Consider the following 20,935-nt stretch of genomic DNA (forward strand, 5'->3'; position numbering starts at 1 on the left):
GTTAATTAATGTTGGGGGAATTTTGCCTGAGGTTGTTGGGGGTGTTCTTTCTCCCAATGCTACCCCTTTTGTTCCTAATGTTTCTACTGCTGCCTTGGCAGTTATTACTTCAGAGAAATTTAATACTTTAGCGGAGGGTGCTGTTGTTAACTCTGATATTGTTTTGGAACCGGAGATGGGTGAGGCGGTGCCTCTTCTGCCTAACGTCAGTGAGAATGGTGTTCCGGCTTTGGATAGGATTGTTGATGTCCCGGTTAATCTGATTAATTCGCAAGCTAAGGCTAACTGTTTAGGTGATTGCTCTGGTTGGGAAATTAGGAACCAAACAAACTGGTTGGCTGGTGATTCCGACTCGGAATCTACTGATGATGAAGTGTATTCGGATCCGGACAACGACTTTTCTGTGGTTAGTACTAAAATTGAGCAAAAACGGGGGAAATTTTGGGGGAGAGGCCGTCGCCGACATTGATTTTTCATGTTATTCGTTCTTTTCATCGTTCGCCGAGGCTTTGTGGTTTTATGGGCTATAGCAATGATGTGGTCGGGACTCGCGGCCTGGTCGTCTTGCTTGTGGCAACCTTTTATTGGACGGTCCGTGCGTGGCGACTGGGTCGCTGGGAGCCTCGGCCGTCTTCTGAGCTTTCTTTTTTCGCCTATAATTCCTGTTGTTTTCTTTTACTTTGTTTCCCTTTTGTAGCTGTTGTAACCTTTGTTGATTGAGTAATGAATTTATGTTTTGGTTTTTTTTTTTTTTTAAAAAAAACAACAACAAGCCTTTAACCCGTTATATGGGGCCGGCTACATGAATAATTTTTTTTTCATTGTGTCGTATTAAGAATCAAATTCTCGTTTAAATCTAATAAAAAAACATAATTTCTAATATTTTCTAACTAAGTATTTTTATATCTATCTCTATCTTTCTTAACATAAGTCAAATCTAATACATTTACTTATCATAACGAGGTCATCGAAAGGCCTCTGTTTTATGTTACCAAACCATCTATGACGACTCTATAATTTTATCTTCCACTGGAGCTACTCCAACATTTTCGCATTTATACTCATTTCGTATCTTATCTTTAAAAGTAAAGCCACTCATCCATCTGAACATTCTCATCTCATAACACTTAACTAAATATTATACTTTTCTTTTTATGGCCAACATTTATTATGTAAATCTTAAACGATTATTTAAAAATAAATAATAGGTATATACATACCTATCATTTCAAAACTCCCTTAATTTTCATATCCAACACTAAAAAAAACCAATAATAACTTCCGGACCACCTCAATTCCTTTCAAGTATTTGAATAAAAATGAAAGTATTTTAAGTTATAGGTATGCAAATACCCTAATAAATAAACTACAAAAACAAAATAATTTTTTTTTTAATCACGCATGATAATTCTTACAGGAAGAATACTTTCTAAAATAGTTTTTTTGAGTAAAAAATTTATTAAAATCAACAAAAAATAATAATGACAAAAAATTATCCAAAAAAGAAAAAAATCTAATTGTAATGTTGTTTGTAAATTTATAGAGTTTGAGCTCAAGCAGTATTCTACAAGTTAAAGTCAACTCACGATCGGTCTCGTTTATCATGAAAGAAAATAGTTATAATTCAAATAATTATTATAATATAATGAAAAAATGAATGAGGAGAAATAAAAAAATCACTTAATATAAAAAAAATGAGATACATTTTTTAAACATTTTTTACAATGCGCTTAAAATTAAGAATACTAATATATTTTAAGTCTGTTTTAAACGAGCCGGCTTGCAAGCTATCGAGTCGAGTAAAACCTGGCCCAAGCTTCGCTTAGAAGCCATTTATTGCGCTGAGCTTGAGCCAACTCACAAGTCAATTTAACTCACTTACAATCCTAGCTGCATGTATAATACAGGATTTATTATTTATTTTTTCCATAAATTAAACTTGATGAAAAATATTATCAGATACAAAATTTATGAAAAATTACATAACAAAATCATTATAAATCCTAAATGACTGATGTTCAATAAACAATTGATAAGCACGACATTATAAATTCAAAAATATTCTGCCTTTGTGCTTCTTGTTGAAAAACAGTCCAACTATGGTCATCAACCTTACTGGAGAGGAACATTCATTTTCCTCACTGGCATAAAAAAAAAATCAATGGAAGCCAAAGCAAAAAGGCTAATAGAGCCTGCAGTATTTGATCCTCTTACCATCATCCTTTCCTGTTTGCTTCTGAATTTTTCCTTCTTTTCTTGAGAAGTTCAATCTTGTTCCTTTTCCTTTCTTTGCCAATCTGCAACAAGAAATATATTATGGGATTATAAACTTAAAACACAAAAGTACATGATAATCTTCAACGTGATAATTTAAGCTTCATTTGGGATGGCTTTCTTACTGCTTTATAAAATGACTTTTTAGTATAAAATTTTTTAATTCAAGAAACTTATATATGGACATTTAGGCCATTTAAGATAAACTCACACAAGCAACGCATACACAAAGACTCGAATACAAGACCTCTTAGTTGGAAGCCTAAGCTCTCAACCAACAGGCCAAGATGAGTTGCGTAACTTTTATACTAGAAAGTAGTTTAAGAAAGCAATAAAACAGTTGTCTCAAAAGAAGCCTTAGAAAGAAAAAAAGGCATTTTTTGTAGAAATAAGTAAAAAGGTGAGAACAGAAAGGGAAACACAATGCAAGAAGTCAAATGCCATTCATGTTTACATAACGCAAGGAAGTGGAAAGTGGAAACCAAAAAAAAAAAAAAAGATTTATCAGGAGGAAGGAATCACATCAATCTATAAAAACATAAGCCAAAAGTAAAAAAGACAGAAAAACTGCTTCACCTGTATTGCTTCCATAAGGCCTCTCTGTCTGCGAGACATAGAAACCTTGGAAAGATTTAGTTCATCTTCGGCAACCTGATCCAGCAGCGCCATGCTTGCACCTTCCTCAACCTCTACATCTTCAGCAGGAGGGATTTGTGAGTTTCCTTTAGATGCCACAGCAGAGAAAGTGACACCCTGAAGCTCCATTTTCAGCTCATCATGGTACTGCTGCTCAAGCTTCAACAACTTCTGTCGCTGCTCAGCAGCTTCATTAGCTTCCGCACGATCAATAATTCCTTCAGCCAAAAGGCTTCCGGGATCAGAGAAATCCATAGGATCCAAGCCTGGAAAAGGCAAAACTTGTCTTCTGGCGGCAGCCTGTAGACGTTTTATTGTCTCGGCATATTCAGGAACATATCCTTCAGCCTCATTGTCCACAAATGGTGACAAATGTGGTGGAGGGACTCTGTGACACCAGCAAGGTTATATTTTGCACACCAACTAAAATATAGCAAATGACAAAACAGGTAAAGCATGGCCAGAAGAGGAAAACATGCAAAGCCTCATTATCCCCTACAATTTGGTAATGATTTTATGAATTTCTATATATCATTTGTTCATATTGAGTATTACATTAGATGTTAAACCTACTCTTCACAAATTATTTTGAGTACCTTCTATCATGTTATCAACTTATCATAGAACTAATCTTTTGTCCATCATAAATTTGAAGCTAATTTGGTCTATATGTCTAATTGATGTATTTTCTATCTTCATTGTACCTGTCCAAATCACCCAAAATGTATTTTTAATTATCTTATCTTCAATAGAAGTCACTATAAGAATTCTCCTTAAATAATCACTATTTAATTTAGCATTTCTAATTTATTTACATGTTCATCACAGTTTTCTTATTTTTGTCCCAATTAACTTGGGCTATCAACAACCGTGTTGGAAGGACTCATATAACATAATCAATCAATTTTATAAATTTACCTTTTAAGTCCCATGATTTCCTAAACTAATAAGATAATTCACCACTTCAACCACTTAACCTTATTCATCAACCAAATACATCAAGAAAAACTAATCGCACCAAAATATAATTGCTAATTGTACTGAACTATTAATTTAGAAGAAGGTAGGGTGGAGAATGGAAAACATAGAAAAATGAGAAAGATAGCTGCTTAAGTAGAAGACCCATGAAGTACCAAGTTTCTCTATTGCTAAAGAATCTTTATCTTCTGCTAAAGAGCATATTCACCAAATTTAGTGATAGCAAATAGTCTTGAGAAAGCGTGTACGAATAGTTTTTAAACAACACTTTGGAGTGTTATATTTTTGAACTTTCCAAAAGAACATAAATTTGTCACGTAGGCATGCACACACTTCAACTACATTTTAATATGAATTAGAATCTACCTATATGTTAACCGAAATATCTCATCCTAACACCTTACTTCAGATTTCCCACGCTTATTCTCTCTCGCTTAAATTCACTTTCAGTCGATATCTACTCAAGATAGTCATAACTAACAAATATTTTTTCCTATGCATCAGTTTGTATTTGAAAGCACATGTTTCCACTTAAGATGGTTACCTGTGAGTTGCAATCAATTCTTGAAGATTGTCATGAGAGTTTCTATATGCAAATATGCACAGATACATTTGTATTGCAAAATCATGTTCAAACTTTTTTTTGAGGGTGTGACGTAAAACACTCCTGCTATCATGGTCTCATTGATTTCAATCAATTTTTTTTCTAGATTTCAACATGTTAACTCACTCTTGGACATACTCTTCCCATTATACTCACCTATTAGTCATTTAAATGCTAATCCAAGCATTTTTAAAAGTTCCTATATTTATGTCCTTGACTTTGTAAGTTCATATTTTCTCTCTACTTGCCCACACACCATGAAAGAGCCCACCGTAGCAATCTAGTTGCCACTGTCAAGATCAAGATCTCAACCTAACTGAGTGCAATCAGAAAGGAGCAAATAAAAATTATTGAAATTATTCAGCAAGCACAAAAAAGCACCAACTCTATCGGTAATACATGTTTCTCTAAGACAAATATATAATTTCCTGAAGGCCTCAAGTGTAAGACGAGAAAAGTATATTCTATGGATAGTGGATTCAGGTTCATTGCATCATATGATTGATGATCACCCACATTCCACAAATATAGCCCATGTATAAAAAATCTCACAGTTTGGATCACAAATAGTTAATCTCAAAAGTGAATAGTGAATACTATAAGGATTGTCATTATTTCGCAAGATATAACTCTCGACTCTATTTTTTAAATCTCAAAATAAAAGCACACCTTATTGTTCACAAGTAAGCTAATATGCGACCTTAATTATGTTGCTAAATATTTCTCAAATACATGTCATTTTCAGACTTTATTCAAAGAATATGATTGCCATTGCTAAAAGTGTTTATGCCTCTATTACCTTGTGTCTCAAAAGGACAATCAAAGAAGAATAGTTGTGTTGCTCTATCCACCAGCAACAATAAACATAATATTTTCATATCCCGCCACCATTGATTGGGGCATCCTGCATCCAAACTTCATATGCCTTGGTAAAAATTTTTCATCATCACTCAATAATAATTCGAAAACTTTCTAGTGTAAAATATGTCAACTGTCTAAATTTGCTACAAGTACACAATGATATTTTGAGTCCATCAACAAACAATAATATCATACATTATAGATGGTGTCAATTTTATTGGTAATCACAACAAGGTTAAATGGATGTTACTTATGAGAGAAGAATAGTAAGCCAAATCTTTCAAATTGTTAAAAACATGATTTTAGCCAAATTCCATTTCAATTTGTAATCCTTGAAATAAAAATGGAGGGGAGTATGACCACTGATTCCATTAGATTATTTCTTGAACCAATGGATAGTGTACATAAGAGCTCTCATGTTAATATTCCTCAACAAAATGATATGGCCTAAAAAAATGACATGATGGAATTATTAAATCCCTTATGATGCCTACTCATGTCTTAAAAATCAATATATGATTTCAAAAGATCCATGCCTCATACAATCACTTCTAGATTGTTCAATAATCCTATCAAAATAGTTGGGTGTGTTACCTTTGTCCACAGAAATCAACAACATAGAAGCAAATTAGAACTCACTCAAACATAGTCCTTGGATATTATCTACTAAAGAGAAAACTTCGCATCTTAATAGATGTAACATTCTATGGAAATAAACCCGGCTCGCCCAAATCTTCTATTCATGTAGAGAGTCATATTACTTGATGATATTAGCTTGGAGAGGAAAATACCAACACCACATCAAGAACGCGAACTACTTAGCACCCAATATATAGTTGGTTTCAAATAAAGGTTTGTCGTAAATTTTTTGGGTTTTTACCACAAGCCTAACAGATGCAATTCCTAGCAACATCCAAGAATGATGCAATTTTAGAAGAAATTATAACTATGAAAGAAAACAAAACTTGAGAGTCTCCAATTTACCCAAATGACAATATTTTGTTGGTTCTAAGTAATTTTTTAGTCAAACCTAATGTTAAGAAACTGTAGACAGATTCAAAGCCTAACTAGCTTCAAAATGATTATGGGATTAAGTAGAAACATTACTCCAATCACCAAACTCAATTGTAATCGGATCTTGTAGTATTTATCTACAAATTTAGACTGGCCACTTCATTAACTTGATATCAATATGCATTTCTCAAAGGTGTCTTGGAAGAAGCTTACATGAACATCCCTGTTGATTTTAAAAATGAAGACTGCATAAATAAAGTGTGCAAACTACGACCTCGGGCAATCTTCTCGTGCATACAACAACACCAAGCCTTTATGACACTGTGGGGTCGGCTATAGGAATCTTTTTTCTCCATTGTTTCCTTTTAAGAGTCAAATTCTCATTTAAATCTAAAATGACAAATTTACAATAGCAGTAAAGAAGAATGAGTTCTCTCAGTATCGAACTGAACATTCTATGTCAACATTTTTCCAAAAGGAAGCTAGACGTTCTCAATACTTATGCAAATGATATCATTCTTTATAGGAGCCTATAAGGAATAAATGAATAACTTCAAGAATCTAACTGCCAAAGAGTTTTAAATTAAATATTTGGGTGATCTCAAATATTTTCATTGCAAAGAAGCTTGATCAAGAAAAAGGATATTTGTTTGCCAAAGAAAACATGTGCAAGATTTTGAAGGAAATGAGGATGCTTGGATTTAAACCACTCAGTTCAATGGATTCAAACAAGTAGGTATGGAAGAAGGAAGCCCAGATTTTAATTAGGGGAGATATCAAAGACATATTGGCACACTCAATTCTCTATCACACATGGTCAAAAATTGGTTTTTCCATAAGTATGGTAAGTAGGTTTATGAACCATTCAACCTAGGGACACTTAAATGTTGTCCGTCAAATCCTACAATATTTAAAAATGAATCCTAAGAAATTGACTTACCTCAAGAAAACTTCAATGATAGACATGGAAGTGTTTTATGACATTGATTGGGCAAGCTCCATAACAGCCAAAAGATCAGCCACAAGGTATTGTATCTCATGGTGCATGTGAAGGAATATTGTTAATAACGTTACTCAGAGAGTTGAAAATCCAAACAAAAGAATTTATAAAATTATTCAGGGGCAAGTAAGTTGCTATCAATATTGCAAAGAACCCATTTCAATATGACGGAACTAAATATGTGGAGATAAATCGGCACTTTAATAACAAAAAGCTTGCAAATTGAATCATAAAATTTGTGTGCGCTCCTACGAGTCTTCAAACTAAAACACTCTTACCAAGCATCTTCAATGTGCAAACATCAAAAAATTGATTTCATGCTAGGAATGATTGATATCTATGATCAAGCTTGAGTGGGAGTGAGGATTGTTGATGCAAGCAAAACTAGAAAAGAGTGACAAATTGGAGAACACCAAGACAAGACTTAAACCAAACTCGATTCATATAAAGCTTGCAAACATCCAAACAAACTTAAGAGAAACAAAAATCAAATCGAAGAAAACAAAATAAAAATATAAAAACGCTATGCTCAGTAAAACTGTCTAGCGGTCTCCTCACATGCAACGAAAGTAGGAATTTTAAGAAAATTGTGCTTAGGCTTGCAAACCAAGGGTCCACCACTGCAAAATAGTCCAACATCCTTTCTAAACTCCTCCGACAAATGAATCCAAACTTCAGCCAACATACACTTCCAAAGCTCAAGAAGAAGGATACAAGTGGAGTGGAACTTGCGTAGAGAATAAGGGGTTAGAAGCCAAGACGAAATAGAGAAGAGAAGAAGGAGATGGAACAAGCTCTCAAGCTTTTCCAAGAAGAAACCCTCAGGTTTTTGTAGAGTTTTTACTCACAATCATCAACAACCTTTTTCATGCCAAAACAACTCTCTTTTATAGGCAAAAGAAGGTAGACAAGTAGCCATATCACCTCCAACCAAAGCGAATAGGAATTGGGGAAATGAACGGCCAAAAGTCACCAAGTAAAATGTTAAAAGACAGCAAAGATTGCAGTAAAAAACTGCACAGAAAACAAGGTGAAAACCACGAAAATTCCCCCCAAAATGCCACGGGAAAACAGCCAGCAGGAGACCCGAAAAACCAGCACAGGAGGCCAAGCACCAGGGCACGGGAACTCCAGCCAGCACAGGAAACAAAGGGGCCAGGCACAAGAAAACCAGCTAGCACAGGAAACAAAGGGGCCAGGCACAAGAAAACCAACCAGCACAGAAAACCGAGAAGACATAGGGGAGGAGAAGAGGCAAGTCCACTCCAAAATGAATCCAAGAAATATTATCATACCTTTTTGAATTAATGAGCTAGGAAGTGCAATTAATCTCCAATCATTGAGCTAAACTTCAGCTCAAGCATTTATGAGCTAACACCAAGTAGAATCCCACAATTTTTTAGCCCCATACCAAGCAACCAAGGCCATACCCGAGAGCAACCACCACACCAAACCAAAATCAGCAAGCAGCCCAAGGACGAAGTGGACCCAAGAGCAAGCAAACCCAAGGTTCGCCATGCCAAGCACCTTCCTACCATGATCATTGGAAGCCCAACCATCATAGGATAGCATAATAAAAATAAAACACAACTAATATTGTTCAAAAATATAATAAAACATAAATAAACCAAAAAAAACTGAATGCATCAATTGTCTGCTCTTCCTCCATTTCAACAAAGCTCAAATCGGGTTTCACTATCTGAGAAATTATGTATTGCAATCTTCTTATTTTAGTATGATGCATTTGTGACTAAATAGGATTTCATAGCGTCGCATGTTTACTATTTCCAATAAGCAAACGAGTAGGGAATCTATATTGGTGAGGTGCTAGTTCTCTGATCCTCTATACTTAATTCCCAGATCATCTTATATTTGAATAAGCAGTAAGTAATTTAGTTCTCCCTCAGTTCTAAAATTTCATCATATATACCACTAAAGGGACGATACTATAGACTGAATCATGGGCATAATTTTGTTCATCTACAGAAAAACTGGGTAAATAAGCCCAGCTCCTCCAACGTCTGGTGAAAATATCCAAGAATGGGCCTTCTTTTTCCGGTAAGCGCTTACCATAAAGAATCACGCCATGACACTATTTCTTTTATTTCTTTATTCATACTTCTACCTCTTATCCCTATTACTTCTTGTTTCAATCCAGAACTTTTTCAATTTTCTAGTTACCCATTCGAGCATATAAATCTCTTTTAAATTCAGAGGCAATCTAATTTGAATGTTTTTAACCTTTGTGTCATGATGTAACTTGTTTGCGAAATTTTAAGGACATACTCATATCCGTATATCTATCAAATGATGCTCATGCTCATTGCATATAGCATGCTTAAATTTCAAATATAGGTAAAAATGATAGAAAAAAATGTATAAATTGCACAATAAGTTATTATGTGCCTTCAAGCGTTTTTAAATGTGTTTACTAAGGGAAGGCACGTGATTTGCAAACTAAGCGTTCAATCTTACATGCTCGTCATCAAGATGTGAGAAAAATTAGAGTACTTATAACCAAGTTCATACCAAGAGAAAAATTTCACCTGACTACCTTAAGGATAAACTCATTGGATTACACAATGCATAACCAAGAGGAAGAAAATTTTAGAGGAAGATGAAGATTTCTTATTTATTAATGATGTGCCATCAAATGATGAATAATTTATGGAGGTCGAAAATGGAGTTTCAACATCACAATTCCAAAAGCAATATCACAATGTTGATTTTTTTTTCTATTAAGAAACAAGAACAACAAAAGTTGAAAAAAAAAGGTGAGAAAATGTAAATATAAAATTTTATGTATTATAAATCATCAAATGTCAATATGGTCCTTGTTTAAAATAATATTCATATTGGATTTTTTTATCGGATACAAGGAAGTTCAATGAATTTAAAAATTATAAAAATTAGGAGTACCTTGATATAAGTGAGAATGAGAGAGGCAAAAAGCAATCAACTATGATGTTGACATTGATGAAGATCCTCTTAAGTGGTACGAGTGAAAATAACTTTTGAATTTGGAGTCTATATCATAATTAGTTTATGTTAAGCATATTCTTTATGTTTATTGAATTATTTAGGTTTATTTATTTACTTCTTGCTTATTATTGAGTACTTGTATAACTTTATATGATGTTACATAATAATTCAAAATAATTATGCTTAAATGCTTCAGTCCTTTGCTTTTTATATTTTGTTTACTTTTCAATAGTTTTATTTTGAGACCCTCAAAGTGTCTTAAGGCTTACATCTCTCATGAAAAAAATGACTCAATATCCAATTGTATAATTTTAAACCTTGATGGTGTATAAATCTTATATGAGATGCATACCTTGAGCAAGTTGAGTTTGGCTTCAAAAAAGATGAGTAAGATTGGGTTCACACATTATGGGTAAGTTGTTGGCCCTGAGGCCCTCAAAATGAGTTGCCCCACATTTAATAACAAGATATGGACCAAACTTCTATGAATTCGGTCCTATCTTTGCCACAGTTAAAATCAACCAAATGAATTGATTTATTACTATCCAGATCAAGCCATCTACCTTTTAAATTTTGCAAATGAATCGAACGCATTAATATTAATATAAATAAGCAATATCATATATGTAAAAAGCAAAAGGTCAAGAATAAATATATTAGCATAAACTAATGTTTAAGTTCTTAATTGTAAAAGTACATTTCCTCAAACAATAACATTAGAAATTACATTATCCAATTCTTAGATGCAAATGCACATAAACTATTATACACAACCTATTTCAAATTTACAATAATAAATATTTATTTTTAAATAAATAATTGAACTATCAAAAATACATATTCTAAACTCAATTAAACATTTAATAAACAATACCACAAAAACATTAGTGTGCATATTTTATAAACATATAATCTTTATTATGAACATGAAATAAGCTTCATTATTTTTTGAAGGGAAAAAAGAAATTGAGTAGTTTGCAAATGTGCTGGAATGAATTTTAACATTAGTATTTCCAAGTATTAGATTGATAAAATTAATTAACATACTAAAGAAATTTCATCAAATACTCATCCCCACATAACTGGGACATTCATCTTGTTTATATCAGGTTGAACAAAGGTACAAACAGCACTATCGTGTATCGCAATCAGAAGAGCAAAAAATAATTGCAAAAGAATTATGATAACATACCTTCCCAATAAATATTGCTCGGTGGGCAGTATTATTCGGGCATTTATGCAATCAAAGATCCATTGTGGTTGAACATATTCTCTAGAAAGAAACTTACGACCAAGAGATGGTCTATCAACAATCTGAGTGATCACAAGTGAAATAAATAAAAGAATGTTGAGTATACGATAGGCTCATTGTAAAATTACAAAATTTTATAACTTTTTTCCTAAATTATTTTTCATGGGTATCAACTAAAGGATAATTTACAGAAACTATGAGCTGAAATAGAGCATATACAAATGATTTGAGCATTTTTCGGCTAAACCCTTAACATATAAGGCAAAACAAAAATAAAACTGAAAAAAAACCTGATGTGTGACGTCCTCATCTGTTTCCTTAAAAGGAGCACCATCACCCTCCCATGAAACCAAACCTCCAAATGCAGGAATTATGAAAAGCAACGACTCTCTGGGAACCTAAAAGTATCAAGAATAGCTATTAATCAATTTTGTTAATGCACAGGAAAGGAAAATTGTTCTTTAACAAAATAATTAAAAAAATAGAGTTTTGAACAATAATTACAAAAGCACAAATCATAATATATTCAGCGTCAGTTATAGAGCAGAGGTGATGGAACTAAACTAACCTCTCGGCTTAAGAAGAATTTAAAATCTTTGAAAAGGGACTTGCACTCCTTTGTATCTTGGTCCTCCTCATCAGCGCCATTTACATCCTCCATCATATTCATCAAAGCCCCACGTTCATTTGCTGGTAATTGATGCTGAAGCTGGGCTAATCTAACTTCTGACTCTTCACTTTCTGAATTCATCTTCTTGTTACCGGTTTGCTCCGACTCTGATGATATGCCAGATTGGGAATTTCCGGATAATGTTCTCGAACCAGTAGCAATATACCGGCACAAGGCATAAAGCTCTACAAATATGATACAATTAATATCACCTACTTTCCGAAAGGTGGATATAAATCATCACTCAAAATCAAGGAAAACAGTTGACAGGAGTCTTTCTGATGTGTCACGCAAACAGACTGATAAAAAATTCCATATGAAACCAAACAAAGGGAAGGAATTGGTACCATCTGCCAAAGCTTCGAGGCGAGGATCGAGAATAGGAGGATATTTAACATTTATTGAATGATAAAGCTTGAAATTCACAAAACCTAAAAGAGTCTGCATAAGATGTAAGATAAATAGACATTAATAATAGGCACATCAGGGGAATATCATTAAATAGGAGAAGCAGTTGAGAGAACAGGTACACATTCTTATGTGAATTGGAAGGCGCTAGTAAATAAGGCATAATGGTGATGCTGACCAGCAAAATAAACTATTGTAACCATTACCATAGATAAAGTTTATAACATAAAAACAATTTCGATCAAAACATCAGCAAACAGTGATGCTATAATGAAGTTTCAAAGTATGATAAATTGCAAGAACTAATGTTGGTTTCAAGCACACCAGCATAAATGTAACAACCCAAAATTTCAACCCTTGAACTTTTTCTTGCATTAGACTTAATTGGGCCAGCCATTCGCACATATCTATAAAGCCGATTAGACTTAAGGTGACCATCTTGGAAGGCCAACCAACTAGAACCATGCTGACTCATATTGGGGTTTTGGCAGACTCAATTGATGACAACCAATCAAGCATTGATGCTGGCTAACAAGCCATAATTTTGGTCGACACAGCCATGGTGTTGGTCAAAAACACTTGGGATTAGCCAACTAGAATTGGTGTTATCATACTAGTTTAGGGTGTTAGCCACATGACTTCTCAGCAATCCTTGCATATTCATTGTTTGTTGTTTACCATTCTATTCATGGTGTAGCTTCTTGTGGGTTTTCAATTATGTGTTGAATATTTTCCATTGAGTTTATAATTAATTTCTTATTGTTTTATCTCTAATGTGAAGGACCTAATGTGGGCAAGACAATTGGAGAAACAAGTCGGACTTTCCGCATCTTGTCAGGCAGTCCTTAGCATCTATTTTTCGAATTATGTCTCATTGGCAGTGAAGCATAATATGTAAAAATTATATAATTCCTTACTTGTGGCCTTTCCGCAATTTCTATGAAATTAATTATGTTTCCTTATTATTGCTTTGTATGTATGTCTTCTCTTAGGCCCAATTTCACATCACTTCTATTTTTATTTTTTACATTCTTTCTATAAAATTCTGGTTAAAGTATGTTTGGTAAGCATGTGATCAGTGTCTTTTTATTTTTATTTTTTAAAACAAAATAGGCTGTTTTCAAAAACTCTCAAAACACACTTTTCGATGTTTTGGATATTTTTCAAAACATGCTTTTTCAAACACAAATCCCAATCCATCCTCCCATAAGATCCTTGCTTTGAATGCTACAAGCAAGGGCTCCTTAAAAGTTTAAATGGAAATGGGCTTCTAAGTGAGAGAATCGGAGATCTTGACTTGTAGAAGAAAGACGACACCTACGATTGCAATTTTTCAGGTGAGGTGATGGTGGAAAGTCATGTGGGTTGCGAAAATCAGGTTGCAAAAAATGGATCTAGAGAGCATCATCAAGGAAGAAATAGGCGGATGAGGAGTTGGGGAGAAAGATCCTGCACTCATAAAGCAAAGGGGAAGGATGGGTGGGCGAGGAGGAAGAGACTAGGTAGGGATACGATCAAGAAGATGATATCAAAACAGGCTCCAGATTGCCTAAGACATCTCCAAAGTCATTATTAGTTTTTTCTACCAGTCATCCCCATCTCACTGAATCAAATGAGCCGCCTCTTTCTCATGGAAATAATAAATAGGAATAAATTAAAAACAAATTGCAAAATCAAACCTTTTAAAAAATAAATAGGAAAAACAAAGGTGTTTTCACTTTACCTTTGAAAATAAACTAAAGAATAAACAACAAAAAATATAAAGTGACCACAAATAGCCAATTGCATTTTAGATGTTGACCGGCTAGGAGCTAGCAGCCCAATTGGTACCAAACCTTCTAACGTACAAGTTGGTCTACAAGCATAGGCATCGAGACAGTGAAATTTCATGCACAACAAGATCATGGATGAATTGACTCAACGGTTGATTAATAAACCTCGCACTAGATGCAAAAGTCAAATGAAGTTCAAGGCAGTACCAAACCATTCCAACCCTCAAACCTGGCCAACTTGTTTCATTTAATCAAAGCGAATTAGTCTAGTTAGGCATAACCGCATAATAGACCAAATTTAATCAATTTTTAAATTTAAGTTATAATAAACACCATCCAAATAATCCTTAGAATTACAACAACAACATCAAGCCTTTATCCCACTACGTGAGAATCCTTAGGATTGTAAGAATAAATATATTTTAAACATGTTATGTGCAGTTTCATGTATTATATAGCGATAAAACATAAATACCACATAGAAACAACATAAAAGATATGTTATAGAAAGGGGAAAATAATCATTGAAAAAAGTGAGACAAAGACTAGTGGATATTAGGAATTAAATATATTCATTAACAAAGAAACAAACAAAAACACAAATTCAAGTAAAATTTAAATAGACTCAAATATCTATCATACATGCATATATCTATATAATATAAATAGACATATAGTCATACAAGTAAGTAATTTAATTGGATAAACTACAACATATCCTCAACATAAAAGTACAGCATTCAATTAAAAAAAATCACATAACAAAATAAGTGCCCTTAATGCATGTTTTGAAAACCAGAGCCAAACAATACGTTATGACTTATTTTAAACCGATAGACCAATCATAGACTAGCTTCGATCCATCTTAAAGCTCGGCTCAGCATCAAACTAGAAAAGAACTAATCAAAAATCGACGATTCGACAGGAAAACTACTGAACCGGTCTCGATTTCTTTGAACCGACCAATTGAATTGCACATCATTTAAATATTAAATAAATAATTCATAAATTTAATATAATAATATTAAAATTACAAATAAATCTAAATTTAAAAAATAATAAATATTCAATTATAAAAGCACTATTAGCCAAAGAAAAAACCACACCAAACAATTCACATCTAGGGTCCACTATTCCATATGAGTTCTAAAAAATGAAAATACAAAAATGCTATAAAAAACAATACTACAGAGGAATTTCCCAAGTGAGTGGGACATAAATTGTAAGATTAAAATGAAGTGTTCCAAAGTCACAACACCATACTACATATAGTTAATTTTTTTCAATGAATATATTTTTTTAATTAAATCTCCTAATCAATGTGAAATTAATATTTTAAATTCAATTATACATAATAAAATCTATTATTTATGTCACATTTATTAATTTCAATAAATTTTTTAAAAATTAATGATTTATAGATGCATTTTTTATAATTTTGAATTTGGCATATAATCTATAAATGTAAATTATATGAAAATATATATCATATATTAGCAATAATTTAAAGTAAATTTATAAGTTGATGTGAATCAATTTAAATATTGAAGATATTTAATTTAAAATTATAGAATATATTATGTGTATGAGTGATACTTATTTTAGTTAAAAAATTTATATTATTGCGTAATTATTATATCATTATTATAAATTTAGATCTTATTTAAATATTTTTAATATTTATTATGACATCCAGTTCAATCCTCAATTTAACTCAAGTAAAACCACTGAATCTTGAACCTCTCATTCTTCAGGTTCTATGTCAAATCCAATTTTAACAACCCTCAATTCATGCATATGTTCACATCAACATTTGTAAAAAAGAAGTGCTCAAAAATTAATTTGAAAATTTTGTAAGAATAACCATGTACCATAATTTTAAAAATAGTACCATCATTGTGAACCATTTGAATAGCACTAACTTTGACTATAAGGCAAATTTTATAAGGCAAATTTTAATAAGTATATAATGCCAAAATTTTATGTTAAATGATAAAGAATAATGTACAATTGGAAGGAATGTTTAAATAATTCAAATTTGGACCACAATTCCATTAAGATAAGAATGATGATAAAATTAATTGAATAAGACAATTCACGCCAACAATTAGTTATATGAGAGAACTCATACAATGCAGGGATACAAGTTAAACCAACAACAATCAAAGGATTACCATATAACCTAACAAAAACCTTAATCAAACAAAAGAATTCAAACCAGACAAGGCACACACTTTAATCATAGATTCAAGATTCTTAACAGATGATGCAACCAAAATATTGCAAAATAGACAAACTAACATTTTCCTTTAAAACAAAACCATACAACTTAAAATAAAGAACACAACAATACAATATGACTAATCAAGCCTTACAACTTTTGAGAAGAAAGATACATTTGGAGTGAAAACTTGCGGAGAAAAGAAATAGATAAGAAGCCCGAGACGAATTATAAGAGAGGGGAGGGGAAGGAGACTACCTCGCAAGCTAGAACAAAATCCGCAGGTTTTACATTCCAAAAATCATAACATACTCTCCTAAAACAGCCTAAAACTTCTCTATAAATTGGATAAAAAAGGGAGGCCAACAGCCATGTTCAATCGCCCATACAACCAACCAAAAGGAGAGAAAAAATGTAGCATTTAAGGCTCCCAGAAACCGAACCACTACAACCAGGAACCGGGACAGAAACAAGAACTGAGGGACCCAGGAAGAGGAACTGAACAGCCAAGTAGGGAGCAGGAACCGAACAACCCAAAGCAAGGTGAGCCAGGATAGCAGGGAGCAGGAACCGAACTGCCCAAAGCAGGGGGGGTACGGCTTGCTTACATCAATTCTCCTCCGGTTGAGAGATCTCATCTCCTGATGAGAATGCCTTGGTTGGAAAATAAGGATGATGACGTTGCAAACTTAGGTTGAATAACAGTGCTTCCTTGATGTTCCAAATGCATTATTTCTGATGACGAAACTTTCTTTTAAAGTGAACCTTATATTATTGATTGTTTTGACTTTTTTCTCTTTTTGTTTTAAAGAAAGGAAGACTCACAACCTAAAGCTCTGATACCAAATTGATGCAACCAAAATATTGCAAAATAAACAAACTAACGTCTTCCTTTAAAACAAAACCATACAACTTAAAATAAAGGACACAATAATAACATATGAATAATCAAGCCTTACAACTTTTGAGAAAAAAAAATACATTTGGAGTGGAAACTTACGAAGAGAAGAAATAGATAAGAAGCCCGAGACAAATAATAAGAGAGGGGAGGGGAAGGAGACTAGCTCGCGAGCTAGAACAAAACCCGCAGGTTTTACATTCCAAAAATCATAACATACTCTCCTAAAACAGCCTAAAACTTCTCTATAAATAGGATAGAAAAGAGAGGCCAACAGCCCCCAAAAAAAAAAGCAGCCATGTTGAGCCGCCCATACAACCAACTAAAAGGAGAGAAAAAAGGTAGCATTTAAGGCTCCCAGAAACCAAACCACTACAACCAGGAACTGGGACAAAAATAGGAACTGAGGGACCTAGGCAGAGGAACCGAACAGCCAAGCAGGGAGCAGGAACCGAAAAAACCCAAAGCAAGGGAATCGGGACAGCAGGGAGCAGGAACCGAACAGCCCAAAGCAGGGGGGGTACGCCTTTCTTACATCAACAGACTTCAATAACAAAGAAAATTTGACTCAATCATCACCTTTATCATTAGCCCTACCCGTATCCTTAACTCGCCCCAATATTCTCTCATCATATAGTACGCCATAATACTTCTCCATTTTAACCACCTATTTAGATGTTATATTGTCTTTTATATCCACATACTTTTGTATAGATCCAAAATACACAACTATCCATCTTCATGTATCATTAGACATTATAACAAATAGTTACTCATAATTATCAAACTCACACTAAACTTTAAATCCTTTTTCAAACTTTTTCGCTTATTTCAATAACAAGCTCAACCATTAAAAATATGCCAACAACAAATAATATGTACCATAGTACTCAATTTCAATATCCATGGTAAGAATCTCCATAACCAATTAAAAATATAAGTACTTTGTGATTATCATTGGCGTAATCCAGCTATGAGTGGGAATCCTTTCAGCCGCTAAACAACAACTTACATCTTTCCTTAATGATTATCAAATTAGTCAAGAAGTTACTAACAAGTATTTTCAAGGTCAACCTAAAACATGTTTTGATTCTTTTTATTCTCTATATATATCCCATCATTATTTGTCTTAACATGAAAATAGCAACCATGGTGTATATTTCTAGAATAAATCCGTGTTAATTCTCCAGTATCAACATACTTTGCCATCCATATGTTCCATTAATCTTTTTATAGTAAAAATCATTTCTGATGTATGATTCAATGGAGGATCCCTCTATATACAATTGAGGATAAAATAAGCCAAGTTACAATAAATTAAGCATACTTCACTAATATAAATTAAGAAGTTTCCTAAAGTGATATTTCATATGCCAACCTCAGCATCAAATTAATGTGTGTACATATTAATTAATTCAAATTTACTACATAACTTAAAAAACTGAAGTGAATCCACAACCTCAGAAACATATCTATCAATTATTCTGACAAAATTCTTTAAAAACAACACATACCAAATAAAACGATAGTCCACCTCGATGTATTTTATTTTCTCAAGAAACAAAGACTTGTTTGCAATGTAAACGATTGTAATTATCACAATTAGAGCCCCGCAGGCTGTGCAATAGAAAAACTAAATTCCACTAGAAGGGTTTTAGCAAGCTTCATCTTACAACTAGAGCATGTCATAGCCCTATACTCTACCTTAGCGCTTGATCTTGCCACCACTATTTGTTTCTAAACCTCACACATGACCAAGTTGTCTCCCATAATTATACAGCACCCAGAAAAAGGATTTTTTATCATGAATTGATCCAACATAGTTAACATTAAAAACAGCATCTCATAAAGATGCCAATTCTTATTGTATAATTATACCTTCTCACAATTTTTCTTGATAAATATAGGGATACATAGAAGTATAGAACAATTTTGATAGGAAACACTCGAAGATTTCAAGTAAATCCAATCAATTTCAGAAAATCAGCGAGAAACTCTTCCAAACTCCAAAAGAAAACCAGAAAAATAATAATTTTATTGCAAGAATAAAATGGATCGGAAGAAAACAACAAGATAGAAGTGATCCTCTATTCGAGAGGAGGATCGATCTCTCCTAATCTCTAGATGAATCTAGAGCCCAAAACCTAAACCTAAGACATCCCAAAATCAGCCAAATTCAAGATGCCCTAACCCTAGGAAAACAAAGTATTTAATGCAGACAAATCAAAAGGAAATCCCTAAACAGTCCCTACATTCAAATTTTCCTCCCTAATCCCTCAAAAATCCTTCCTAAAATGCTTCGTTGGCTTTGGCTGCTCACGCAGCATGCGCAAGAGGCAGAGAAGTTTCGCCTCTGTTGCGCTGGGTCGGTCCCATGTGGACCGGCTGGACCAGTCCAATGGATCAGTCTAACAATACTCCCCTCCCAAAGATCCACCTTGTCCTCAAGGGGGAGATATGCTCTTGTTCCTGTGGAGGTGGCCATCCTTGAGGTGGCTGAAAAATCTTACCGAATTGCTGAATCAACGGCTACACTGAAAGAGAAACATCCGCTCCCTCCTCCATCCTATCACATCCAGCTTGTGTAGTCCCACCAAATAATCTTCCTCCACCTCTTGTATGCTCCTAACCATGGTCTTAAGTGATATCATGACTTTGGATAGCCCTGCATTTCCCCTTATAACCACATTTCTCCCATCCACCCTTAATTCAATCGTGAGTGCTCCCCAATTGTCCTTGGTTTCCCCCAAGGTTTGCAACCACTTCATCCCCATGATGACGTCAGTACTTCCTAACTCTAGTAGAAGAAAATTCTCCCTTACCTGAATCCCCTGAATGGTCAAGACAACTCCTTTACAGATCCCCTGGCCTTTCTCCACCTTCCATGTACACATCATCACCCCATAATAACCAGTGTCCACCAATTTCACTACCAGTTGATTGACGACCTGAGTAAAAATAAAATTATGGGTAGCCCCAATATCAATCAAAACTACCACCTCCATGCCTGCTATTTCCCCCTTCACATTCATCATATGATTCAAAGTGAATCTTACTACTGAATTCAGGGAGACCTCCGCCACATCCAAATGCAGCTTGTCATCCATCTCTCTCTCTCACCTCCCTCCTCAGTTTCCTCGTCATCACATACGATGAGAACCTGAAGAGTTCGACTCCTACACTTGTGCCCTGGAGTATACTTCTCATCACACCGGAAACATAAACCCTTTGCCCTCTTCTCCTGCATTTCTTTCTCTGTAAGCCTCTTAAAATTTTTCCCACTCCCTTCCCCTACTGGCTTCTCTCCAGTGGTCTCATGAAATCCGCCTGATGTCGGGCCCTTGGGTGCTAAATGAGTAGTCATC

The 20,935-nt window shown here is 33.9% G+C and overlaps 1 protein-coding gene across 1 annotated transcript in view; it reads right to left on the reverse strand.

Annotated features, from left to right (window-relative positions):
- Positions 1–2,127: 2,127 nt before the first annotated feature.
- The window catches only part of LOC110112383 (pescadillo homolog), a 40,142-nt gene continuing 21,334 nt past the window's right edge, over positions 2,128–20,935 (reverse strand). The window contains exons 9-14 of the mRNA XM_020844583.2: positions 12,619–12,712; positions 12,170–12,456; positions 11,892–11,999; positions 11,542–11,663; positions 2,851–3,298; positions 2,128–2,297 (exon numbers count right to left, since the gene is read on the reverse strand). Of these exons, the coding sequence (XP_020700242.1) occupies positions 2,217–2,297; positions 2,851–3,298; positions 11,542–11,663; positions 11,892–11,999; positions 12,170–12,456; positions 12,619–12,712 (1,140 nt within the window). The 3' untranslated portion in view covers positions 2,128–2,216. The remainder of the gene's footprint in view (positions 2,298–2,850; positions 3,299–11,541; positions 11,664–11,891; positions 12,000–12,169; positions 12,457–12,618; positions 12,713–20,935) is intronic.

Source organism: Dendrobium catenatum, unplaced genomic scaffold (genome assembly GCF_001605985.2).
Source record: "Dendrobium catenatum unplaced genomic scaffold, ASM160598v2 fragScaff_scaffold_1226, whole genome shotgun sequence".
In the NCBI taxonomy this organism is placed as follows: Eukaryota; Viridiplantae; Streptophyta; class Magnoliopsida; order Asparagales; family Orchidaceae; genus Dendrobium; species Dendrobium catenatum.